Raw genomic sequence first — 27,619 nt, forward strand, 5'->3', positions numbered from 1 at the left:
GTTTCTTTCTTCATAGATGTTCCTCTTCTGTGTCCTCTGTTCAGTGACCCAAATCATGAATGGTTTTTGAAGCATAGAATTGAACAAGGGTTTTCCAGGAAACTTAACCACTTACATATTTATACTATTCTGCAAAAGCCTCAAAAATATTGTTTTTTGGATTTTATAGATAATAAATAAAAGGGGTTTTAAATGACAGTTATTAAAAAGGTTCCCTTGTTCTCTTTCATTTTTGATTATAAATTTATTTTCAATTAAAGATTATTGCATCCCCTTTCCAAAACAATTGGGAAATAGATGGAAAAAAAAGCAAATAATCTCATCATCCTAATGTAAATTTTAAAAGTATTTTGATATTTTCTTTTAGTTTTTTTCCAAAACCAGACTTATTTATAGTTGCAATTATAGTCTATGACAATTTTACCCCCACAATTTAATACTTGCGTCAGAGGCATTTTCCATTTTGCCACCATCAGTAAATGTTATTGGTTAGGTAAATATCCCAGTGAGTGGGTAATCATCATTTATTTAATCATTCTTTTTTCCCCATTATCGGACATTTAACATCTTCCTAAGTTTTTGACAACTCATTCATTCATTATTTCTGTGGTTTTTTTTTTTTTTTTGTTCCTAATTTTTTACTGTGGTAAGATATATATAAATAAAAACTTCCAGTTTAATCATTTTTAAGTACATAGTTCTGTGGCATTAAATTCATATTATTGTGCAACCATTACCATCATCCAACTCCAGAACTTTTCATTTCCCAAATTGAAACTATACCCATTAAACAATAACTCCCCATCTCCCCCTCCTGCCAGCCCCTGTCAACCATCATTGTCCCTTCTGTCTCTATGAATGTGACCATCCTAGGAGCCTCATATGAGTGGAATCATAAAATACTTGTCCTTTTGTGATGGGCTAACTTCACTTACCATAATATCTTCAAGTTTCATCCATGTTGTAGCACATGTTAAAATTTCCATCTTTTTAACACTGAATAATATTCCAATGTATGTACATACCACTTTTTGTTTATCCATTGATGGATACTTAGGTTGCTTCCATCTTTTGGCTATGGTGAATACAGCTGTGTGTAAAATACAGCTATATGTGAACATGGGTGTACAAATATCTGTGTGAATCCCTGTTTTCACTTCTTTTGGGTATATTCCTGGAATTTCTGGATCACATGGTAATTCTGAAGTGCAATTGCTAGATCATATAGTAATTCTATGTTTAATTTTTTGGGAAATCACCATATTGTTTTCCACAACAGCTGCACCATTTTACATTCTCACCAGCAAAGCACGAAGGTTCCAATTTCTCCACATCCTCACCAACACATTATTATTATTATTATTATTATTACTATTAATATAATAACCATCCTAATGGGTGAGAAGTGGTATCTCATTGTGGTTTTGATTTGCCTTTCCATAATGACTAGTGATGTTGAACATCTTTTCATAAGCTTATTGGCCATTTGTATGTCTTCTTGGAGAAATGTCTATTCAAATCTTTCCCATTTTTTAATTGTGTTGTTTTGTTGTTGTTGAATTGTATGAGTTCTTCATATATTCTGGGTATCAATACCTTATCAGACATATGATTTGCAAATATTTCCTCTTGTTCCATGGGTTATCTTTTCACTCCTTTGAGAATATCTTTTGAGGTGCAAATATTTTTAATTTTGATGAAGTCCAACTTATCTATTTTTTTCTCTTGTTGCTTGTGCTTTTGGTGTCATATCCAAGTGATCATCACCAAATCCAATGTCCTGAAGCTTTCTTTCTATGTTTTCTTCCAATAGCCTTATAGTTTTAGGTCTTAAATTTAGATCTTTGATCCATTTTGAATTAATTTTTGTATATGGTGTTAGGTAAGGGTCTAACTTCATATTTTGGCATGGGAATATCCCATTATCCTCACTGTTTGTTGAAAAGACTGTGCTGTCCCCATTGAATGGTCTTACCACCTTGTGAAAAATTATTTGACCATATACATGGGAGTTTATTTCTAGACTCTCTATTCTATTCCAGTGGCTTATATGTCTGTCTTTATGCCATACCACAGTTTTTTTTGATAATTGTTGCTTTGGGTTAAGTTTTGAAATCTGGAAGTGTGAGAACTCCAACTTTGTTCTTTTTTAAGATTGTTCTGGCTGTTTGGGTCTCCTAATTTTCTGAGAGATAATTCATTATTACTTAACTTTTAATAATAATTAAAAGGAAAAATAAAACGTAGAATTTAAAATCTCTGTTGTAGTTGGTGAAGGAAACAAACTTTGATATAAAGATTATTTTTGTGATTTTTTTGGGGGGAGGGGATCAAATTGAAAATCCACCAGTTGATTTATTTTCTTCTGACATCTAGTACATTTCTGACAACCACCACCACCATCTGTTGATCTGGGCTCAAGGAATGCAACTTATTTTATTTTTATTTAGAAAATAACAGAAAAGTTAGGCTTCTGCTTCTTGGGGAGTGAGGGGAAACCCACAAGTAAAACATTAAAAAATTCAAAACAGGTGACCTACAATTGACATGCTACTCCCCTCTCCTGTATGAGGCTTAACTAAATAGTTCCTAGGAGACGTTTTTATATTTTGGGAGCCAGTGCGTCAATGCTGCTAGGTAGCAGAAAACTCAGCAGTCACTATTTCATTATCCAAATGGCATCTGCCCTTTACTGGTACTGAAAGTCTGAATAACAAGGACTAATCGGATCTGAACACTCTAACCCAAAGTGAGTCTGCTTTTGAGACAAAATAGACTGAATTATTGTGTTTACTTTCCAGAGGATTCAGCTCGATGATATATAAATAAACTGAAATAAATACCTTACTCAGTCCTCATAAAATTCTATGTCTGTGTCTATAAATTTCCTTCTTAGGCTAGGTTTGTTTGGTGCTGAAGGAGCTGTTTGAGTGTTGGGCTCTCTGCCTACTCTTAAGAAGCTTAATTGTTGCACTGCCAAAGATTTGGTGAATTTCAGCAGGGGTTTGCCACTGGCTCCTGTATTCTATGACTAAAGTGTCTTGGAAGGATTCAATATCCCTGAGTTCCTGGCTCCAAACGCCCACTGTTGCTACAATTGATTTTGGGCCATCTTTTTTACATTTTAACCAACTCTTCCACAATGATCACAATAGACTATGATAAAATCACTGCTAAAAATTAAACTATGGAGTTCCCAGAGCAGCATGTTTGGGTGCGTTGTAATTGACTTCTAGCTTCTGAATTAATTTAGCAAGATTTCCCACCCTTTGGAAAATCAGCCAGATAATTAGATCTTTTAAGAGTGTAAATATTTTTTCTCTAGTTCAGTGTTTTTATCAACTTTCTTGCTTGCTACCTTCTTCAACCTGCATTATTCATAACATTTTACTATTACTATTTATTTCCACATTTTATTTTTTATGGAAAACATTTTCTAGGGAGCCAGGCCATGCCAATTTTTTCTTTGAGTCACACATTTCTGTGCTTTGCCTCTGATGCACCAGCAACCTCTTGGCACCATGTTTGCAGCTGGCTGGACTCGAGCATTCCTTTTCTGTGCGAGTTGCAGGAATGACACAGATATTGAGAGAATGATCTTCCTGCTTTCATCTGCACTAAAGCTTAAACCGGCTCTCAAGGGACAGTGGATTAATCTGCAGTCCACAGTTTCAGAGAAGGCTTTTAAAATTTTATCAGCAGAGCTACCATCTGTTCTGGATGGCAAGTGCCAATTGATCATTTGAACAGTTTTATTTTGTTAAATGGCCAATTTGTATAGGTTATTCTTGGGTCAGAATATGACGCTGACATCTATTTGGAAACGGAGAGTCTGAGAATGGACTGTTGTGTCCTTCTGAATTCTCAGACTTTTTCAGTCACATAGAGCAACCCCGGAGAGCTTATACAAGTGTAAAATTTTGTTCTGCCTGTCCATAGCTCCATTCTCATTGCTAACAGGCCAGTCTCCTTCCTCCAGCAGCAAGACCTGAGGTTAAGGGGAATTTAATTTTTTATACAACTTTGACCTTGACACCTTTCCCCCACCTCTGTTCACCTTTCCAGTTTACATGTGGCTCTTTAAAATTTTTCAAAAAAAATTTTAATAGACACTTTTTATCTTAATACTCTCTCTCATCATGGATCCTGGAGGTATATCACTAATGAATTCTTAGTCGAAGTAAATACTAACATTGTCTCTCTCCTATTCCAAAAAATTCTTTCCTAAATATAATCTATGCTTTCCTTTCACAGTTTGAAACAATTTCCTCTAAAAGCATAAGGTAATCCTTTGTCCTTTTTTTTTTTTTCTATTTAAGGTAAAAGTACTTTTAAGATGCAGGCTGGAAGAATTTCTTCTCCACAGGTCCTTTGTTCGGGGGGGGGGGGAAGCTTCTATGTGTCCCATCATGTCCTGAAGCACAATGACCAACTGATGCTTTGAATTGTCTTGTGTGAGTTAAAGTAAAACGCTTTACCTGTTAGATCCATCTGGTAAAATAAAGAATTCTGGTTTTTTCTAGAGTAAAATATTATCTACCATACTATTGTTACATTCTCTGAAACTTAAAGGCATTTAAATTAAGAGAGAGCATTTTACATTTCTCACATGCCACCATTCTCCCACATGGTTTCAGGCAAATACTTGTCCCATTCTTTTGATACCACCCTCTGTAGCAGTGTTACTAATTTACCCACGTTGGCAACTAATCATTTCAAAGACAAGTCTGAGGCTTTGAGTTTTTAATCAAGAAAAGCATTATTTAAGCCTATTTTTTTTTAACTGAAACATAATTGATTATACATATTTGTGGGGTACAGAGTTGACTATCAGTAATTGTGTCCAATAAGTGATGATCAAATCAGGATAGTTTTCATATTTGTCCTTATAAAATATATTCATTCTTTGTGTCAATTAACCAATTTCTCCCTAACCCTCCTCTCACTTCCCCTCCCCACCAATAACCACAGATCTGTTCTCTCCTTCTGAAAGTTCAATGTATTATTGTGTTTGTTGTTTCTTTCTTTGTTTCTAGTAAATAAATAAAACACACACCTGTTTTAAGGAAGGCTCGAAATTTTAACAGTGAAGCTGTGAACTTTCTATTCCAGAAAGGTGAATGCCACCAACAGCCTTATCAATAAAGATAGCGTGGAGTATGAAAAACACACTCTTAGTGTATAAAGTATTGTATCCTTGTACAGAGAAGTAAGTGAAGGAAGAAATACAAGCCATTGGGAGAGATGAGCACATTGGTGCAGTCCACCCACCCACAGGAGAGCATTTACCATTGATGGTGGGCCATTATAAAAGTGATGCAATATGGTGTTTTGTAGGATTCACATCCTCATGGTGCGATAGGGTATAGTGGATTACTCCATCATATTCAAAGAATGAGTTAGGTGCCTTCCCTGCTATATGACACAGCAAGACGGCCCTCACAAGATTCTGGTGCCATGCTCTTAGACTTCCCAGCCTCCAGGACTGTGGGCTAAATCAACTTCTATTATTTATAAATTACCCAGTCTATGATATTCAGTTGTAGCAACGGAAGAAGGACTAAGACACCTGGAAAGGATGTTAATACAACATACAGATAGGACAAGAAACCCTGGGATCCACTTTTTTTTGTTGATTGCCTGAGTAGTTCCAAATATGAGTTAGTAATATTTCTTGAAAGCTCAAAAACACTTTTACCCCCCAGTACAGTAGCTTTCTGACATTTGCTTTAGTTCACCACATCCTTAAAATAGATATTTGGCTCCCAGCATTTTTTCAAACCACAGAATGGTATTAACTGTAATTTACATATCAAACAGTTTTCCTAAAATATGACCACATCTGCATAAGTCTCAAGACCTTTTTGCTTTTTTTAGCTTTTAAAAATAGCTCACAAAGCTTTGTAAACTGTTTTATAGAATGATCAATTATAAACTTAGGCCACTAAAGAATTTCCCAGGTTCAGAGATAATAACACCAGTGTATGGGTAATTCTGCACTATGAACTATAGTAATATGGGAAACAAGCCCCTAGAAACAGTTCTTCAGTGTGTTGAATGAAACCATATTTTTAGTCATTCTCTCTCAATGATATCAATAATAATAACAGCTAATATTTATTGAGCACTGTACTCACCTCATAGGGCACTGTAAAACACTCAGCATAGTACTGTATATCTCCAGCCTTATTTTACACAAAGATGAAATAAACTGAGCCACAGACTTGCCTGAGTTAGAGGTCTAGTAAGTGATACAGTGTGTCTTCTCACCCCAGTGGCTATGACACAGAATCTGGACTCTTTACCACTCAGCTCCATCCTGCCTCAGAACCAGAGCTGTTAAATCTGTTCAAGCAATCAGTGCTTTCAGAGAGGGACATGAGGAGATTATAAAGACTGTGTAAATACACACTCGCTTTCCAGCATCCCTAGCCTTTTGGATTGCTTAAGGAGAGGAAGTTGCCAGAAAAACACACACACAACTCCCCTCTTTGTCAGCCAAAAGCAGGCCCCCAGAGAACTTGGCCAGAGAAAAGCGGAAGAACATGCGATTATCCCCGCAGGACAGTGAGTGATGGGTTAGCCAACAAAGACAGAAAGAAGTACTGTGCTTGGCAAGTGATGTCTATAAAAGGCCAGTCTTTTCTCACAAATCTGAGTAGCAATGAAAGTGACAAGAAAGGGAAAAGGCAGGGGAAGAAGAGGGAGGGTGGGAGAGGTGGGGGCCGGTAGCAGTGGTCCTGGTGCAGGAGCGGCATTGGTAGCTGTTGTGAGAAGCAATGACAGATACAATCAGCTGAATACAGAAGAGAAACAAATAGCTTGAGACAGAAGACAGAACAGCATGGCTGCCCTGGGGGACAACCAGCCACCTATCTCTCGTTTCTGCAATCCTTTGAGGTCTGAGACAGGGTGACATGAGAGTGGACAGCAGCCTCTGCTCAGCAGCCATTGTGCACAACATTGTGCCCTACCAGGCAGGCCACTAGTGAGATGGATGTCAAGGGAGGGGAAGACAACACAGTCGTGGGATATGGAGTCCCAGCCATGTGCTAAAGCCAGTCCTGCGCAGTCTCCATCTGCATTTGCAGCACATCCCAAACTGACTTTTACACAGTCCTGTCCCACAAAGGAGGGGGAAACTGGGGGCTTTTCACACCCCACTTCCATTCTGTATAAATAATGCTTTCTCTATGTTTGAGTCCCTCTTGCCTCCAGATTGCTGCTCTGACGTCTCTCCCACATAGAAAACCTGCAGTTGCCACTACAGTCACCACGTGACTTATCACAAACTGTTCACCATGTTTTGTTTAAAGGGGCCAGAAAAATATTTGCAATGTTTTTAAAAAAGATATTTCCATTGATAAAAAGTTAAAATTATCTGGCTAGGTACTTAAATGGTTGGTCCACAATTCAGCAGGGAAAATCCCAGCTGTCTAGTTCATTTCCCAAAGACACTGCAGTTTTATTTTACACAGCTCTATGTGACTCAAATGATAATTTGAGGACTGCTATAACAATAAAAGTTTTGGGTTTCTGAAGGGTGCTAAAATGAAGGGCTATCATGACAATCTTTTAGTCATGTTAGAGCAGGCAACGGAAACTGAAAACATCTCAGTCCTCAGGACTAACTGGATGGAGCAAGCAAGACTTCATCTGCACTGTGCTGATCACTGTCTGCCTCTCTGACAAGAATGTAAGTGGCCGTCAATGCACACCTCCTGCAGTCCGGGCTACTAGGATGCCAGCTCTTCCGTGAGGTGCTCTGTGACTTTTAGCTGCAAGTAATTTTGTCCTCCTCATAACTTCTATAGCATTGGACAGCTCTCTCCTGGAAGCTCATTCTCTACTATGTTGGAGTCATTTGTGGGTCATGCACTGAACCGTAAGCTCCCTAATAACTTCATGTTATTTCCTTCTGAATTCCGGAAGGAATTCCTTCACGTCCTTCCCACCCTCAGTCCCCTGCCCAGCACTTGTCCTAGTAGGTGTGCATTAGGCACTGGCTGACTGTGGAAAGGACGAGGGTGGGGATGCCTCTCTCTGCATTGTACTTCCACTGGCCAGAAGCCATAGAGTGCTGTGCGAACCAGACTCAGGGCTCTGAGGCCAGATTACCAGGGCTCCAGTTCTGGCTCCTTGTACTAGTTCTTAGTATCATGGTGCTGTAGTTTCCTCATCTCTAGAATAGGGATTATAATAATAATGATGTCACTGGATTTTTGTGAGGAACAATTGAGTTGATCCCCGTAACACAATTTGCACAGTGTTGCCTCAAAGAAAGTGTGCCCAAACTTCAGCTATTGCTATTATTAAAGCTAGGGCTGGGTTGCCAGGGATGCTCATTCTGTGTTGCTGACTGGTCAACTACAGGACCACATGTCATGGCATTTCTAGATTTTAATTCAGATAAAAAATGATGACTCTAGGAAAAATTTTTGTTCAGGTCTAACCTATCTTGCATAAAAATGCTTATGGAGTAAAACAATTTTCCAGATTGTTGCATGAAATTCTATAAGACTGATATCCACATGGTAAAACTTTCAGGGAACTCCTTGGGTAAAAAATAAATTAGTATCTTTAATACTGCCCCCATTTACACCCCCCCATGTAAGGAATTACTGCATATATTGCCATGAAACAGAGTCCAGTGGCGCTGTATGGGATTCAGAAGCAAATAACTTGATCCCAGACATTAGGAGACAGGGGCCAGAAACAGATGAGCTAGAGAAGGCCATCTAAGTAAAAGTTTTCATCATTTGGCACTTCGTGGATTACACATGAGACAAGCCACTGAGGGTGCCTTCCTGGGAAACCCCATGTCTTCTTGATTACCTTCAGTTCCAATTCAAAGGCTCCACGAGGCTGGGTTGGTGTGGTGCCCTTCAGGGGCTTGAGTTCATTCTAAGATGAACCTGAGAGGGTCTTCTAGTCAGACCAAACACCAGGAAATATTACGGCCACTCTGGAAAGAGCATTTTGATCACCAGCCTTGGTTTGCTGCCCACACCAACAAGCTGCAGTCCTTGAACATTGCAGTCCTTGAACATTACAGCCCTGGGCCCTTTTCTTTCCAAACTCGTGGTTCAGATTCCAACTTTAAAATATGCAATTTTCTTTATCAAGGAATTTGCAGTGCCTCTCCTTGATACATAGTGCTGTTGCTGTCTCTCAGGAACACTCAGAGCCATGGCACTGATACAGCGCTAGCTGGCGGTCAGGCGGCAAACTTCATCATGGGGTGCGGCCCTCACCAGCCTTTTCTGGCTTGGACCCCATTGTCACAGCTCAGTCTCCTGCTGCCTTAATTGCACAGCCCCCCTGCACCCCCAAGAATGACAGCTGGGCAATTCACAAAGGCAGGGGAGAAAGGTTTATATTCCCACCACTTCATTGCCCTGACTCTGGGGAAGGAAGAAGCAGGTGCATGGATCTGAATGTGTTTTGAGGGGCCACAGGTGGGGAGTGGAGGAGGGCGCCTTGGAGGAGGAAGCTACTGCGGAGGTGGGTTTTGTTCACCTTTGGAGGAAACCGTGAAGCTTCCCCGGGGAAACACTTTTCTATATTATGCCGTCTGGCTCCCTGTCTTCACAGCAGAGCCCCCCAGGAGCTCAGGGTCCTGGTAGAAGGGGCACCTATGAATGATTGGCAACTTGGCTGCTCAAGGCTTGCCAGTGCCAGTCTTGCTGCAGGTCTTGTCCAGGTCTCAGTCCCCAGTCAGTGTGTGTTTTCTTGCTTTGTTTCTGGTAACCATGAACTGGCTACTGGCCCTGCTTGAAGCTTCCCTGACACCAAGCTTTAGCTCCAGATATTGTAAGCTCTGTTCCCTTATTTCTTCATTCTTGAAACTCTTCCTTGGTTCATCTACTGGAATCCCATTCTTTTAGAAATGGGGATTTCTCTTGTTCTCTGGGGACTAGAGCCCATTCCAAACCTCCTAGGGGATGTCTGCCACTTACTGGGCTTACTTACCCATCACCAGCTCCCCTGAGGTTGTGTCCACTCATTGCTGCCTACTGTTGAAGCTCCCTGATGCTGATTGCCTGACCCCATTGGAGAGCCTGTCGTCAGATCTCATTTCTTCCTCCACCCCAATCCCAGGCCAATACTTTCCACCCTCTACCCACCACCACTGGTAGCCCCCTGAGGCTTGTTGACCACAGGCGTGGACGCTGGCTGATTGCCCACTGCTGGACTTCCTTCTGCTCCACTCTTCCCATCTACCCACCCTTCCTCTCATATCTTGTCATGCTCCAAGGGGGCAATAGATGGGATATCAGGTGTCTCCAGGGGGACAAGTCCAGGACCCCAGACTTGTAATCAAGCGATTCCACTGTGTGGTGACCAAAGTCTGGACAGCTGTCCAACTGTAAAGTTGACTTTAGAAGTTCAGACAAATCTTGTTTGTTTTTTAGAAAGTACAGATTCCATTTCCCAATTCAAAAATACATTTTTTACCTCTGTCCACCCTATCTAAAATTTCCACCCTCATCCTGAGTACCTACCATCCCCTTTTCCTGCCTTTTTTTCATTAGCACCCTTTGCTAACATACTACATATTTTACTTATTGTGCTTACTGTTTATCCTTCTTGGTAGAATGTAAGCCCCATGAGGGCAAGGATTTTTGTTTGTTTATTATTCCTGCACCCAGAGCAGTTCCTGGCCCAGAGAAGTCATTCAACAAACATTGATTAGGTACATGAAGGAGTGAGTGGGGAAGGAGGGATGTGCCTGCTCCTTTCTGGCCTGGTCACTGGCCCCCAAGTCTGTGGGCATCCTGCCCTGCCGTGCAGGGTAGGGAATTCTCCCAGTCTGTCCACAGGCCCTGGGGAGCCTGGCTCTTGGCTTTCTGCTCTCACCTTCAGCTTGTGCTCATGCTCCTTGTTGACGCGGGCCAGCAGCTGCGCTTTCCTTCTGTTGAGGGCATCGATGAGGGCGTCACATTGGGCCACCAGACAGGCCTCGAACTCCACACTGTTCTCCTGTGGAAGAAAGCACATTTCTCAGTCGCAAGGAGCTGGGTACCTCAGGCTGCCGTCCATGTGTGGGGTAGAAATCCCTGCCGAAGGGAATAAAAAGAAGCCCTGTCCACAATGCACGTTCAGTATTCTTTTGGAATAATTGCACAAACTTCATTCTATAGTGGTAGTGTTTTGCTTTAAACTTAGATTGAAAAGGATAAACATGTATCATTTAAATTTATTTTTAATCAAAAAGAAATCATCTCCAAAGTTTGAGTTATATTAAGTAAAATAAAGCATTAGTTTGCAGAGTTGCATGTGAGTCCCTTTGAGGGCCGCATGTGTTTAGCTACGTGTGGTGGAAGGCGGCATTCAGAAAAGCCAGGAGGGAGCAGAATATTGTCAAGGCACGAGAGATAAAGAATCATTTAATTCGAGGGAAGAAAGAAGGAAAAGGAGGGCAGTGGTCTTCAGTATTAAGCTATAATCCCATGACAACAGAAGTTTACAAGAGATAAGAAATAGTGGGCAAAAGTACTTACCCTTTTCCTAAGGAAAGCAAATAGTGAACTTGGGGAGGCAGTTAAAAATAATTAATGTATGGCACAGGCATCACCCTGCTGTAAAAATCAGACATAAGCCAACAGTTTGTGAGGGAAATGTAAATAGGTACTAAATGAATTATAGCTTCTCCATGATGTTTAAATTAAATGATGAATATAACATTTTTACTTGATTTAAATCTGTACATGCTATAGCCATTTCTCTCAAGCAATTCTCTCACTGAATCATAAGTATTTACTAAAGGTAATCCTCGGGCTGGCTGGTTAGCTCAGTTGGTTAGAGTGTGGTGCTGGTAACACCAAGGTCCAGGGTTCAACCCCTTTACTGGCCATCCGCCAAAACAAACAAAAAGAGAATGATTAAAGATAATCCTTTCAATAAATTACATATGCAATTTTGATTCTTAAACTGTAATCTGCAAAAATGTATAATTTACAGCAAACGAATGCTAAATACACGCACACTAATAGTGCTTAAAAAACACCACCCAATTGAGAAAACTGTGAATATTTTGGGTCTGGCAAAGAAGGAAGAGCTTGGCCTGTCAAATTTTAATTCATTCCCAAAGTCATAAAGAATATATAATAATATTCTCATAATATAATCCACTGAAAGGTATTTGGTAACTGTTTTCAAATGCAAGGTCTTTGTATAAGGAGTACATTAGTAATTGCTTGAGCAATGGCTTCTATAAATGCTAAAATGTGGCTTTCATGGCAATTGCTTTTGAGTTCTTAGAGAAAGCCCTTGGAAAACATCGTTTAAGAGCTCTCTATGTGCCCTGTAGGGTAATATTGGGGGCAGGGGGAAACCTTCTCCTTGTAGGCTCTGTCACTATTTTGAGCAGAAGAAATGCTCTGCTCTGATGAAGAGGCAAGGCAGAGGCAAGCCCGGGGCTGCACATTTTATGCCAGCAAAAGCAAAGAAAGGACTGATTGATAAATTCTATTGCTTTGGAAAACAGAAGGAAGTGTGCGAAACTGCTAGGTTGTTAGGGAATCACAAGTTTTAACATGGGCATGCATGCCAAAAAAGGCAAGGAAATCAGTGTGTAATGCTTTGAAAGGCTGGCTTACATTTAAAAATCCATTTCTGCCTTGGCATGGGTTAAATATTAGCTCAGAAAGCCAATTTACCAGAGGCCCGAGCTAAGGTTATTTCTGTGAGGCAAACCTCACAGCATAAGAATGGTACACAGTGCAGAGGGTCATTATTTTAGCATCTCATGCGGTTTATGGCTTTTCCCCTTCAGCTATAGGGGAGAATTTATGAGCTCTCAAATGCTGGCTGACCTGCTGGTCATTGTGTCCTGGATTAAGCAATGTGGAAATACAGTCACCAGACGATCATGGCTGAAAAACACTTTGGTAAGTAGAAAAGAAGCATTACTATGGGACAGGAAGAAAGGAAAGGAAGAAAAAAAAAAAAAAAAAGAAAGGAAAGAAGGGAAAAAAGGGAAGAAAGGAAGGAAGGAAGAAAAAAAAAGAAAATGTGACTTGTTACTTTTAAATAAGATATGATTATTTAAGACGATAATATGCTTATTATCCTCAGTGTACAAGATAGGAACCGTACGGAAAACCACTTGGGTGTGTTTCTGGCTTATCGGCAAAAGGTAACCATGTCAAGAAGGGGTATGTTTGAAGTTGATCTGTATGCGTGTTTATATGTATGGAAGAGACACAGCAGAAAAAATAAACAGGAATTCTCCCACAACACATATAAATAAAAGAGAAGAAACAAATTTCCCCATTTTGCAGTCGCATATTAACCCGTGGGGTTTCCTCTGTGTCCCGGGTGATGTCGATACCTGGATCTGCTGAACCATGTTGCGGAGCTGCACCAGGAACTCCTTGGCTTCTTTGGCCCTGTCTGACAGTCCGTTCAGCGCCTGAGAGAGCTGGCTCTGCAAAAACAAAGAAGGAAACCATGGAGCTGTAATCGCAGGAAGCAGCAACAGCAGGGTTGTTTTCAGACCCAAGACCTCCTCACATTCATCTTCCCTGAGGTTGTGCCATTTAGCTGACATCAGCACATGTGGATTCTGGTAACAATAGCATCCAGACTCTAGGGCTCCTGAGTGGTTTCTCTTCTGAAGCAGGTAAAATTTCTGGCCATGGCAGTCAAAGGCCTTCACTGGCTGACATCTACCTTGAATTTCCTCATCTCAATTAATTAATTAAGCAATATTTTATTGAATCCCTATTGTTTGCTAAGGATTTAAAAAATAAGAAAGTGAGTATGATGACCTGATTATTACCAACATTTCTTAGCCCAAAGGGCTATTGGTCTGGGTGTGAGGCAGAAGGAGTTTAGAGAGCCAAGAACAGGATAAGGAAGGTTTAGGTGCCAGCGTGATGCTGTGGGGCAGCTAAAATGCAATGACAAATGTCAGGCTGATGTTCCACCTACCACCTCATCAACATCGTCTTCCTTCTCCCAGGTACAGTCCTCCTCCCTAACTCCTCCACCTAACCTCCTAAGCCAAGGCTTGCTTTCTTTCTGACTTCCCACCCACCCTGTCCATATGGGGATGCAGTTCTGCTGGGGAGGCAATGTGTCCAGGTAAGCACTTGAATGCCCAGCCTCCCTGTCTGCTGAGGTGGCATGGTGCACACTGCAGATAGATGAGACCTAAGGGGGAGTCTGCTGGGGGCTGAAGGGGTCCGAGTAAGCTTCTGCTTTTCTTCTGACATGGGACCAGTGTGGCTGGTGCAGCCTCTCCCCTTTGATTCCTGCCCTTATGGTGGATGTGATGTCCTGTGACTTGCATGAGGAGAAGGCCAACATGGTAAGGATGGGGGCTGGGAAGAGAAGGATCCTGGGTTCTGATGGCATCTTGAGCAGTTGAGTCAGCACCTGAAGCCTTCGCCCACTAGACTTGCAGCCATTACCATTGTACTTGATGCAAAAATTCCTTCTCCTGGCAGCCTGGACATATCTTTCCATCCCTCATGTACAGAGACAGACTCCCTTTCCCACAGTGCCTTCTTTGAAAACTAAAGCCCCTTCTCCTCCTTGCTAACACAATGCCTCATGTACCCTTTCCTTTCAGTAGTAAAAGGACAGAATATTAAAATTATATCTCTTGGTCCTGTGAATATTTTTCTTTCATATTTGCCTTATTAAATACGAAGCTGGGCACTGACTTTCTTTAAAAATAAATACACCCAATGCTTGGTGGAAGCAATATGGATGGTAGAATAAACACAGGCTTTGAAAAGGTTCAGATTCTGGCTCTGTCTCTTACTCAATGTGACCTTGAGAAAGTTACCTCTCTCTGAATTACTCCAGTGGAAAAAAATGGGAATAATGTAGTACACTGTGATTGGGTTATTGTGAAGGTTGAATGCATTAATCAATGTAAAAGCTCCTGTAGTAAAGGGTAGTGGTTAAGGGAACTATTCTGAATTCATAACTGCTGCCAGTTCAACATTTTATGCATAGTTTTACCTAATCTATAAAATGAGATGAATGATACTACTTTTGGGTGCTGCATGCATGGCATGAAATACTACATATAAAGCCCAGAACCCTGCTGGTGCGTAGTGCACGATGCATGCTTCATTAACATTGGCTGTCATTAACTCTTACTCATTTTCTCATTCCTGCTCACACAAACACCTGCAGATGGAGGGATTTGCAGGACAGATTCCTAGAACAGGATCTCTTGGACAATATCCTTGATCACTTGTACTTTGCTCTATGTACTCAGACTCCAGGAGGCAAGACCAACACAATTGAGAAAGGAAAAATACAAAGAGAGCCTTGAGTTGCAAAAGAGCTGCTTGATTCTTTATGACTAGGTCCCAGCTACACCTTAATTTTGGGTAAATGTTTATCTTCAAGAACTATTTCCAAGAGCCCAGGGGATGAAGGGGGACAAGAGGGTCTCATTTGAAAGAACAGGCAAGAAAATGAGAGACATATTTCAAAAGAGAAAAAGTTTTTTTTTTTTTTTTTTTTTTAAACTTCCAATTTCATTGCTTTAGAAATCCTACCTCTTTTTTTTTTTTTTTTTTTTTTTTTTCCGTGAATGGGTAAAAGCTTGCTGGGCTACCACAGTTTTCTTCCCCGTTTTATTATAACCTATGCCTTAATAACCACACTTGAACGTTTGAGTATAGAAGCCAAATTCCTTTGGTTATACAGAAGTGAAGCTACGTTGATTTCTTGTATCCCAACCTTGCAATTAATTGTGTTGCATAATGTAAGTCAGACCTGACACCCATAAAGGTTTGTTGACCAGGTGCTCCTATATACTTAAAAAATAAAAATTCAGTACTAGACAAAGAGTGCTGGCCTCATTCACTCTCAGGATTTTATATGGCAAAGCAATAAGTAAGCTGCAAAAATCAATTTATTTCCAGGTTTCCTCTCTTTGTTTCTATGTTCAGCCCCAAGAATGCCTTGTACCTGGCTAAAGATTGTTCCGATATTGGATAAACGACTGCATTACAAGATAAAGATTTAGAAATTCTTCTCTTAAGCTTTGTCCACTTGTAGAAATTGAGCAGACGATGAAAAAAATCCTACAACACTATCACTAAAAGTGCTCTTATTGTAAAGATTTATATATGTGTTGCTTTTATAGGATAGTCTTTTGGTGACATTCATAAGCTACATCTGATGTAGAAGAACATTATTATTGATTGATTTTGTTTCCCAGAGCATTTAAATTCCTGCTCTGTGCTAGCAGAGTTGTTCTGTATTCCGGACCACAGAGCGTCCCTGTAAATTTATGACCAGAACACTGAAGATACAAATATGTTGTGTGTGTTTTTACTAGCATCTTTGGCTGTACATGCAGTCATTAGAGGGAGCAGGGTACAGTTCTCAAAGCTGTTGATAATGCTTCAGCAATGGCGTTCAGATTTCTTGGATATTTGTTTTCTAACTTACTGAAAGGGTGTCATGATCAGAAAGTAAATGAGAGGGAAAAATGGTGCAGCCGCGGAAGCCCTGATGATTGATTTCCAGTCAGGTTACTCTCGGCTCAGAGCATGCTCCGGATAACCAAGGCCTCCCAGAAAGAAGGCAAGTTGTTCGAGCCGAAGGAGACAAAGAACGCCACCTGCTCCCTGCCTCTGCGCGCTTTCTTTCCCTTCAACTTCCACCCCGAGCCGGCTCCCCTTGCCTCCTCCCAAGGAGAGCGCACGGTGTCTCAGAACCTGTTTCTTACGCTCAGCAAATGGGTAACGGCATTCAGTCTGTCCATCCGGACTCCCCACTTGCGCATGCATCCTCCCACGCTGCTGAGCATGCCCAGACAGAAGACAGCGTCTCCTGTCCCCGCCGTAAACATAGTTCATGTGTCATTTCCCTCTCAATTTACTACGAAAATTGAATGGAGACAAACGGACACAGGAAAGGAAGCTTCCTGGCTGTCTGCGATCTGAGCTTACAGGCATTGGACAGTTTAAAAAGGGTTAAGCGAAGGATTCTTATCAAACAGATGGGGCGGCAAACAAGCGACAGCAGCTTGATGGCCCAGAAAACGACCTTGCTGCCTCCGGGGCGCCGCGCGGTGCAGGCACGGCACGTCCCCGTGCTCCGTCGCAGCGCGCGCGTTCAGGCGCTGCGGGCATCCCGGGCCCAAGGGCCAAAGCCCACCCCGCCTCATTCCCAGGTACCAAGGGAACGCAAAATACAGGAGGAAAGTGGTCATCATCGACGCAACGGGGTCCTAAGGAAGGACCCCCCAAACCCCCACCCTGGGAGAATAAAAATTTTTCTGAAGAAATACAGATTTTTGAGTCTCACTACAATTACTTAAAAAGTAAAAGCAAGAAATTCTAATAGTTGCAATATGTCGGTCATTTCTTACAAGCCAGGAACTCTGCTGGGAGCTTTAAATGCATATCCTATTTAATTCCAATCACCACACTGCCATTTTGCAGAGGCTCAGAGAGGATATGCCTGATTTTACCACTCCTCACATGGAAGAGCCAGACACAAACCTTAGTCTTATTCCAAAGTCATGCTCTTTGCCTCCCAAAGAAAGAGAATTCTTCTCTCACCCACCTGGAAAGGAACAAAAACAACCCACAGGGAGAGCAGTAAAACCGGAGAAGGCGAGTTGATGAGGGGATGGATTATGATTGATTATGAGGAGATTTGATTACCCTGAACAGTCAGGTAATATGTAAACCATAGCATGACTAGTTACTCTATGAAATATCTACCTTTTTTCCTGCATAAAATTTTTTGGTGAATTTGAAAAAGGCTTCAGTGAAAGAAACGTGTCTCCTGGCAGAGGGGAAGAAGCTTTGCTTGGGGGTCCAGTGCTGGCTTTATCAACAAGTGGCCTGAGAATTTGGGCAGAGTGGGGAGTGAGGTAAAGGAATGAAAACTCACTGAGTGACTGGTATTTGGGGAACTGTCAAGCTGAGCTGTCCAAGGGGCCTGATTCTCCTTCTAGCTGAAATTTCTCTTCTTTCTGTCTGCTCCTTTCTTGCTCCCAGGAAGGGATCTCTCCTCTCATTTCTCTGGTGATGGAAGATCCTGGATGGACATGAATCCTCACGTCAGCCTACCTGGAAATGCCAACCTGTCTCTAAGCCTTTAATGTGATCTGCAACAGAGTAGCTGGGCCTAGGAACTGAAGTACATGGTCTAGGGGCAAGGTATGTGTGGGTATGACTATGTGTATGTGCATGAGTGTGTACATGGAGAGTGAAAAATTGCATGTGTGACTGCATATGGTTATGTTTGAGCGTGTGTGTTAGAATGTGAGTATAAGAGTGTATAAGTGTGTAAGAAAGAGTATGAGGTGACTATGTATTTATTGTGTGTGTGTGTGAGATATCTCATCAGTAGAGAATGGGAAACTCTTGGCTTTGGGTGAGGTTGGTGTCAGTGGGATCTTATGGGTATGCATTTGGTCCATTAAACTGCTGCTTATAGCTAACTGATTGTGATGAAGATTCTCTTTGACCAAACTGTAGCCAGGCTCCTCTTAGCCCTCTTCTCCAGTAGCCCTCAACCCTGGCCCATAAAGACTTGAACAAATACTGACATAGTTTCTAACAGCTCAAGGCCACATCCCTAGGATGACCCGAACCCTGTTAAAGTGCCTGCCTGAGAAAACTCAAAGTTGCCAGAAGAATTTTCAGTTTGTTCCAGCTGACACCTGAAGATAGGGCCCCTGTTTCCCAGTCTTTGTGGGAGGGTAGGAGCCTAACTTCAAAGGGTTCCAATTAGCAAGCCCAGATGGGTTTCATATGGACCAACCCTCCCCTTTCTGCTTTTTGTAACTGTTCACTTCTCTGACTCCGTGCCCCTGCTCACCTCCCTCCCTATTCCGTCATTCTCCCCTTAAAATGCCCCGGCACCTCTGTTCGAATCAAAGTTGAGTTCAGTTCACACTGGAGTCTTTTCTCTATTGCAGTAGCATATTGCTGATTAAAATCCATCCTCACCCCTCTATCTAGTGTCGGCCTTGTGTATCTCTGACCTAGAAAGAGCTGGGGCAGTCCCTGGGCAATGAGCTGACCCCTCAGCAGGTGCAGGTTAACCTGAAGGATAAAAGAAGGAGCACATTACTAGGGATACATGTTCCCCTGCCTAAGCTGGCACATCTCTGGTATATATAAAACAAATCTCACCATTTTTATCATGAACCTGACTCTATAAGCTGTGTGGAGGGCAGAAAGAAGGACTTTATGCACTTTTAATCAAACACACTGTTGCATTTAATGCCTTTTCCCATTCTTCATTGCTAGACCTGCATACGCAAGCATGTAAACATCCACGCCGAAAGCTAATTGTGATATTATGATATTTATGCATTGGTTTTTGTCCATGATTCCTGGCTCATACTACTCTCTGATCTTCTCCTGCCCTTCTTTCACTTGCTCCTTTTTCTCCCCAAGGCAGGAAATTCTCTGACCTACCATAGCTGATTGTAGGTCATAAGACCCCCCCCATTTGTGAAGACATCCTGCCCCATACCCAGGAAGAAGGTATATTGCACAAAGAGGCCAAGAAAATCCTGAACAAACAGGCCTTGCTTGGTTTCCCCACCCAGGGTGTTAGTGCTCGAGCATACTCTTTTGTCCAATCACATTTCTACACGATTGTCCATGCTTTATATGTGATGAAGCCTCCATAAAAACCCAAGAGCACAGAGCTTCCCAAGAGCTGAACACGTGGAGGTTCCTGGAGGATGGTGTAACCCGGGCAGGGCATGGAAGCTCTGTGCCCCTTCCCCCACACCTCGCCCTATGCGTCTCTTTATCTGTATCGTTTGTAATATCCTTTATAATAAACCGGTAAATGTAAGTACCTGTTTCCCTTAGTTCTGTGAACCACTCAAGCAAACTAATTGAACCCAAAGACGGGGTTGTGAGAACCCTGATTGCTGGGTGGTCAGAAGTTCCAGAGCCCTGGACTTGCAACTGGCATCTGAAGTGGGGTACAGTCCCTCAACCTGTGGGTTCTGATGCCATCTCTAAGTAGATAGTGTCAGAATTGAATTGAATTAGAGGATGCCCAGTTGGTGTCCACTGCAGAATTGCTGGCTTGCTTGCCATTGTGAAGAAATCCCCACACATTTGGCTACAGCCATCGGAAGTCTTTTTTCTGTGATGATTGTTGCTGGGTAAGAGTACAGGAAAAAGCACTTTGTGTTTTTTCTATATATTCTTACACTAATTCATAGTGCCATTTACCTTCCTTTTTATAACAATTCAAGTCCAAACATGCTGTTTCATTCATTCTTCAAACCATAAAAATGTCTCAGAAATGCCATTATACTATCAGATAGCAGCAATTAAATCATACAGGGCAATGGGGTTGGTTGGGCATTGGATATGACACTGGAGTTAAGAGGACAGAATTTAAAATCAGATAGACTTGGGTTTGAATTCTAGCATTTAACAAGCTGTGCGATCATGGACTTATTACCTAATTGTAGTGGATACTCTGGTGCTCTGCCCAGAATCCTCTCTTAAAGACCATGCATCCTTCTCCCGGCTGCTGGGAATATCAGCTGCTGATAGATTACACTAGGAATGCTCTTGACCACAGGGAACTGTCGTGCTGAAGAGTATGCCTCCTTCCAGGAGTGTTCTATGGCCAGTGATCAGCTGGGGCCCCCTTCCCTAAATTTGGGGACAACCCTGAAGGACCATCCTTGAAGGACTGGTTGAGGCCACTGCAGGTCAGCTCCACCATCTGTTCAATCATGGCTTCCTCACTTTCTTACAAGTAGATCTACCAAGAGCACTCAACAACTAACGAACCCTGTGCAGTTCTCTCAGAGTCTGTGTCCAGGGAACCCAATCTAAAATACTAAGCTTCAGTTTCTTCATCTGCAACATGGGTATAATTACAGAACCTGCATCATAGGACTATGATGAGGATTATATGAAGTCATGTATATAAAGTTCTGTTCAATGCCTGGCATATTGTAAGAATTCAATAAGTAGTATTTTTTTAAATAATAAGACTAAGGTTAAAATATATATATATGTGCACAAATCACTAAAACACTTTGTCATACCACATGCCCTGATTTGGAGTTTGGTCAATTGTAACCATTCAAACAGTGGGGTAGATTGTAGTACTGTTCACAACTATTTGTTCTCTCCCTATTTTTGCCACGTGACTTGCTGAGCCTCCTATAGGTGGAGCATATGTCCTGCCCCATTGTCATCCTTGGCCACGTGACTTGCTGTAGCCTGAAGAAGCACTGTGGTTTTCTGCCAGCTCTTTTGTTCTTTCTCTTTGTCACATGTATCAGTGGTGTGCTGATAAGCTGGCTCACAAAGGAACAACAACAACAAAATAAATAAATTTTGATGTGTATTGTTTGCCAGTTTCTACAGTGTAAATATATAATTGATTTTAGGTTACCAACATAATATCACTGAACACAGAGTTGGGAAGAAATGTCAGCTCTTTTGGGCTGTGAGCTGGTATAAGCCAGCTTAGCATACCATTTGGCATATCCCAAACAGTGGCTGTGGGCCTCAGAATGAGCAGGCATGTGGAACAGAACCTTAGACTGCCTCCTGTGATATAACATGAGCAAGAAATAAAATTTTGTTTGATAAGCCACTGAGGTGTTGGGGGTTGTTTGTTATTGCAGTAAAACTGACTAATACAGATAGCAATGACAATTTTTCCCTTCATGATTTATTAATTTAACCAGTATTTACAGACTATGACTCGTGCTAGGAATGATTCATGCTAGGAAAGCAATGATAAAGTTGACACAGTCTCTTCCCTTAAGGAACTATTATTTCTCTAAAATGACTACCATTCGGAGCTTAATATGTTCATATCAAAACTCTCTCCCATAGTCTCTCTAACAAAGTAGAAGTCTAGAATATTCTAACAACCAATGACAGGAATGTAGCTTCTCTATCTCTCAGGGAAAATGAGAAATATCTTCTTTCTCAGCAAAACAGCCATTTCTGGCCAGAATTTGAATACCCTGCACAGCCTCGATCCAACAAACTTAAGATATTTCTATGCCTGAGACATGAAGCTCTCAAACTGGAGATGCACATTAACATGGCAGTTATTTTCTGCAATGAAATGGAAGAGCTACTTTTTGCCTCAGGGCACAGCAAAAAGAAACTGTTGCCTCACTCAGTGTTCATCGTTTCTTGGGGAAAAATTGATTTGCCAAGTCTCTGTGGCTTTTGCTTAGAGTGCTGGGAACCGTGAAAGAATTCGTGCAGGAGTTGTTGTGATTGAAGGCATGAAACTTTAATAAAGTGGCAGGGACACAGATTGTAAATTTGCCACCACTCTGCCTCAGGCTGTGTTGGAGAGCATGCCTTTCCATGGATATTCTAACCCCTGATATGTGTTGTTGTTAGGCAGTTACCAACTAAGGATCAAAAATATGCCTTCCTTGGGCTAAGTCTTTGTGTAAATATTGGATTTTACATTCCAGAGATGCACTACAGAATAGATCTCCTTTTTTACACATGCTACTTTCTCTTTTTGTAGGATCTTAACCCGCAGGCTCTGAGTTCTTTTCCAGAAAGCTATTTTCTCTATGGATCCCTCTGGCTGCCTTCATGTCCACGCTGGGACACCATGTTCTTCCCTCATGTTATATAGCATTCTGCTTTGTCTGATACTACTAAGGATCAGTTTTAAAACAAGAAAAACAGATTTAAGACCCATGAATTTTCAGTTTTCTTCATAGAAAATTTCAGTTCTACAAATAAAGGCTTTTCACTAAATAATTAAAAGAATGCTATTATAAATACATGTGATAAAGTGAAAAATCACGGAAATATTTTTCAGGTACAAATGCTTTACTGCTCTCTTCCAGCGACTCAAGTATTAAGTTCTAAAACAGGATAGACTTCTCATTCACCCCTCAAGTTTCCCATGAGATCCAAATAGCTCATGGGAGCAAGAATTTTTGTTTAAGAAATAACTTTTTTTTCTTTACTTCAAAAGCAGAACATGATCATTTCAGAAAAGTCAGAAAATAAAAAGACTTAAAAGAAAAAAAAGAAAACCCTCAATTTCACCAGACACACTATAAATAGCCTTGATAATAAACCCTTTTGTTTATCCTTTGAAATCCTGTATACATCTATATGCAGATATGCGTGTCTCTACACAATGTATAAACAATACATTATAATATATATCAACAAAGTTGGGGTCATAATGTATAAACAATACATTATAGTATATATCAACAAAGTTGGGATCAAGGCACTGCTTGCAATACTTTACACATATTAACTCATCTTTTTTCTCAAAACAGACCAGCAAAATAGGTATTATTATTATTATTATTATTATTATTCAAATTTTTATAGGTGATAAGACAAGTGGTCTGAAGTCACAAAGCTGTTAAGAAGCATCACAGGGATTGAAACCCAGCAGTCTGTGGCCAGAATCTATGCTATTAACGCTAAACTGTGGTGTGATTCACTGTATAGGCCACCATGATTTACTTAATTGGTCTCTTATTTTAGGGTATTTTGTTTGTTTCCATCTTGTTGCAAAGAGCTGAAATGACATTCACATAGTAAATATTTGAACACATTCTTGATTATTTCCATTTCCAGAAGTGAAATTGCTTGATTGGCAATTTTCATATTTCGAGGGTTTTTAATGTAGGATTAACAGGTCAAAAGATCTAATGTACAACATGAGGACTAGTTAATAGTAGTATAATGGATTCAGGATTTTTGCTAAATCATTAGATTATAGCTGCTCTTGCCATGGGGCAAAGGTAGGGAATGGGTGGGTACCTATGTGAGATGATGGATGTGTTCATTTGTTCCACTATAGTAACCACTTAAAAATATATATGTATCTGGGCTGGCCAGTTAGCTCACTTGGTTAGAGCAGGGTGCTGATAATACCAAGGTCAAGGATTAGAATCTCCATACCGGCCAGCCGCCGAAAGAAAACAAAACAAATGTATCTTGTGACATCATGTTGTATACTTAAATACACACAATAAAAGAAATCATGCTACCAAAATGTCCCTCCGAGTAGACAACTGATTTATACTCCTGCTGAAAGTGATGAGAGTAATTCTTTCCTATGTATCTGATTCTAAATATTATCAATGATACACTTGTATTTTTTTTTTTTGTAATCTGATAGGCAAATAATGGAATCTCACTTAAAAAATTTACATTTAAAAATTACCAGGGTAGTGGGGGGAGGGGAGCTTTTTTCAAAAGCTTCTTACTGACCTTCTAATTACGGTGTAAATTCTCATTGGTGTTATTTGTAAAGCACTTAGAAAAGGTCCTGGCACATAGAGTGGCACCTACGTGTTTGTTAAACAAATTAGTTTTTTCCCATTGCAGGTAACTGTTGTCAAGCCCAGCTTCACCACCAGGACAGCCATAGGGACCCCAAACTGGATAACAACCTGGAAAATTCAGATGGTCTGCTGGAGAGAAGTGAAAAGTCATGGATTACTAGTTTTAGTAGCATATGGTCAGAGCATCTGGTTCACAGAATCTCTGTTCTTTAGAATTTATAATCATTATTTTGTGGACAGATATTTGTACATGATAGTTCTGGTAAACATTCAATGGGTGTAAGAGAAGAAGAGAATATATATCATATAAAGATAATATATATAATATAAAACTATGCAATACACTGTTAAACATAATTGAACCTGTTAATTGGGTTATTCAGATATCCTATATTCTTGCTTACTATGTATCTACTTTACCTATCATATTCTAAAATAAAATATCATATTCTTTGTGATTAAATATCTCATAAGAATTATACTTTGGTCACGTGCTCCCTTATTTCTAGGAGTTTTTGCCTATGCAATTTGTTGCTTTGTTTTTTGTTATACTAATTGATATAGTTGGCTTGATTCCATCTATACTGTGTATATTTCTACTTGTAATAAACCATTATTTAACTTTTATGGATTTAAAAGACTTCTTTTAATAGCTTAATCCCACTTACCAATAATTTGGATGTGTTGCTATGCTTCTCCACTTTGCAAGCAGTTACCTTCCCGTCTTTCGTCACATGTAAACCAAGATTTGTCCATTACTAAGTCAAAATTAAATAATAATTTTATCCACCACCTCACTACATTCCCCAAAATGCTTTGCTTAATGTTTACTATTTCTTGGAAATTAAGAAACACCATTATAAATAATTCCTGGACCAAACAGGAAATTAAACTAAATTTATAAATTATCTAGATATTGAGGAGGAGAGCCACTTTACAAAAATATATTGATTTTTCTATACAATTTTTTGTGGGTTAGCTAGGAAACCCAAGCACTCTTTATACATTGTTCCCACTAGAAATACTGTTCTTACACGGACCTTGGAAAACCAGGAACATTACTTCCCCTCTCCTTATCCTATACCTCCTAGGCCCCGAGTAAAATCCTTCTACCTCTCCTAATACACTTTCAGAGCTAACTCACAACAGTGGCCAGATCAGAAAAGAAAGAGGTGGCTTTTTTTGCACTTAAGTGCTAACACCCAGGATGGCTCTGGCAGACTGTTCTTATGTTCTGAATGTTCAATAATTTCAGAGTATCTTTATTCCAACATTGTTATAAACTGCATGGCAAGATACATGGGTCTTTTTGGCTCTCTTTTTAAGAATTTTTTTATGACATCAAAGAATAGCTCACAGCTAAGAAACCCTGTATCTAAGATTAAAGTCATAAGTTTTTCAAAACTCTACTGGAAGACAAATGTAACCAGTGGTGTTACCATCCATTCCTCAGCCTGTGGGACACCTTGGGAAGGACAAAAGCCACACTTGTCATACCTACCCCATTAAGCAGCACTAATGAAAGCTCACTTCAAGGGGCACCTGAAGCTCAGCAGCATCACTCAGCCAATGGAATAGGGTGACCAGATTCAAGTACCTGCGTATTGATTCTGTTTTTTTCCTAGGCAGAATAATGGTTCCCCAAAATGTCCATGCCCTAATCCCCAGAGCCTGTGAATATATTACCTTACATGGCAAAAGGAATTTTGCAGATGTGACTAAAGTTATGTACCTGGATTATCTGGGTGGGCCCAATTTAATCACACGAGTCCTCAAAAGCAGAGGACATTTTGGGGCTACAGTCAAGGAGAGAGAGAAGAAGGATCAGAGAGAAGCCTCACTGCCGGCTTTGAGGATGGAAGAGGGAGTCCAAGATCCAAGGAATGCAGGTAGCCTCTAGATGCTGGAAAAGGCAAGGAAACGGATTCTCTCCTAGAGCTTCCAGAAGGGAACTCAGCTCTGTGTGTTGGACTTCTGACCTACAGAACTATAAGATAAAAAAAATCTGTGTTGTTTTAAGTCACCATGTTTTTGGTAATTTTTCATGTAGCAAAGGAAACCTAATACACCTGAGAAGGCAGTCAACTAAGAGCAGGATGCCTACTCTTCTAGGCAATGGCCAGATAGCTTCATCTTACATTTTGTAAATGTGTTTAGAATATGCATTTCCTGCTCTCCCTTTGAAGTTGGAGGAGCTTTAGATGGAAGCGAAATAACCATCAAGAATAAAAAGCATCTGGTCCATTGCAACTTGTGGACACATTTTGAGGCTGAGTTAAGGAACAAGAATTTGCCGGTCAGCTTTTCTCATCCATGTGAAGTATTTGAGGCATCTGACCTCCTGGTAAATTAAGAATTCTGTGAGATTAAGCTGGCTCAACAGCTCCTCTGGTTAATCAGCAAGAGTGAAGTTTCCCGTCAGGCTGGAGTCGGCTACTGAATTTCTTAAAGGTAGGGACAGAAAAGATTTTAGGTATTTTCAGAGCAAGTGACTATCACTCAGTTCAGAAGCCTAAACTGATGTGTGTTTCAGGTTCCAATGTGGTCCTTTCCAACTGAACTGTTCCGATCATCAGTTTACTTCTTCCCTGACATCTCAACTTAAACTTTAACTTTATCTTAGAAAAACTATATTTTTCAAAGGCATGGGGTCATCAGGAATGACTGGGAAATGTTAATCACAATATCTGAATTTTAATTCTGACCTTAGGAGGCCACTACAACATTGCTGCAGAGATTAGCACAGCTTCTTTAAAAACAAAGGGTGTACTACACACCCACTGAACGGACAACTGGGAGGGCTGGTAAGGATGTGGAGCTACACATTGCTAGTGGGAATTAAAAAGGTAAAAAACAAAAAAGCAAAAAAACAGGAAAACTGGTGCTTTCTAATAAAGTTAAGCATATACCTACTCTACGTATGTGGACATATGACAACATATGTCCACAGAAGACTTGTATACAATGTTCATAGCAGCTTTATTTATAATAGCTGCAAGCTGGAAACAGCCCACATGTCTACCAATAGTAACATGAATAAATTATGTATATTCATGCAATGGAATACTGCTCAGAATAAAAAAAGGGCAAGTTAATGATATATGCAAAACATAGATGTATTTAAAAACATTATGCTGAGCAAAAGAAGCCAGACACAAAAAAGTACATATTATATTTATATAAAGTTCAAGAACAGGAAGAATTATTCTGTGATGGCAGAAGTTAAGAAAGTGGTGTCCTTTGGAGGTGGGGAGATTGACTGAAAAGTATCATAAGAGAACCCTGTGAGGTATGCAAATGTTCTATTTCTTGATCTGTGTGGTGATTATA

The 27,619-nt window shown here is 40.6% G+C and overlaps 1 protein-coding gene and 1 non-coding gene across 21 annotated transcripts in view; one reads left to right on the forward strand and one right to left on the reverse strand.

Moving 5' to 3' along the window:
• Positions 1–27,619, reverse strand: part of TRIM9 (tripartite motif containing 9) — a 124,650-nt gene that overhangs the window by 35,930 nt on the left and 61,101 nt on the right. For 16 of the 20 annotated variants that reach the window (XM_063088586.1, XM_063088585.1, XM_063088581.1 and 13 more), the window contains exons 2-3: positions 13,337–13,432; positions 10,861–10,983 (exon numbers count right to left, since the gene is read on the reverse strand). The exons of 3 other annotated variants lie outside the window; for them this stretch is intronic. In XM_063088586.1, the coding sequence (XP_062944656.1) occupies positions 10,861–10,983; positions 13,337–13,432 (219 nt within the window). The remainder of the gene's footprint in view (positions 1–10,860; positions 10,984–13,336; positions 13,433–27,619) is intronic. One more of the 20 variants, XM_063088582.1, reaches the window with a different exon arrangement.
• Positions 11,784–11,857, forward strand: TRNAT-GGU (transfer RNA threonine (anticodon GGU)). Its single transcript has one exon. It is a non-coding gene; the product is annotated as a tRNA-Thr (tRNA).

Source organism: Cynocephalus volans, chromosome 3 (assembly GCF_027409185.1).
Source record: "Cynocephalus volans isolate mCynVol1 chromosome 3, mCynVol1.pri, whole genome shotgun sequence".
Lineage (NCBI taxonomy): Eukaryota > Metazoa > Chordata > Mammalia > Dermoptera > Cynocephalidae > Cynocephalus > Cynocephalus volans.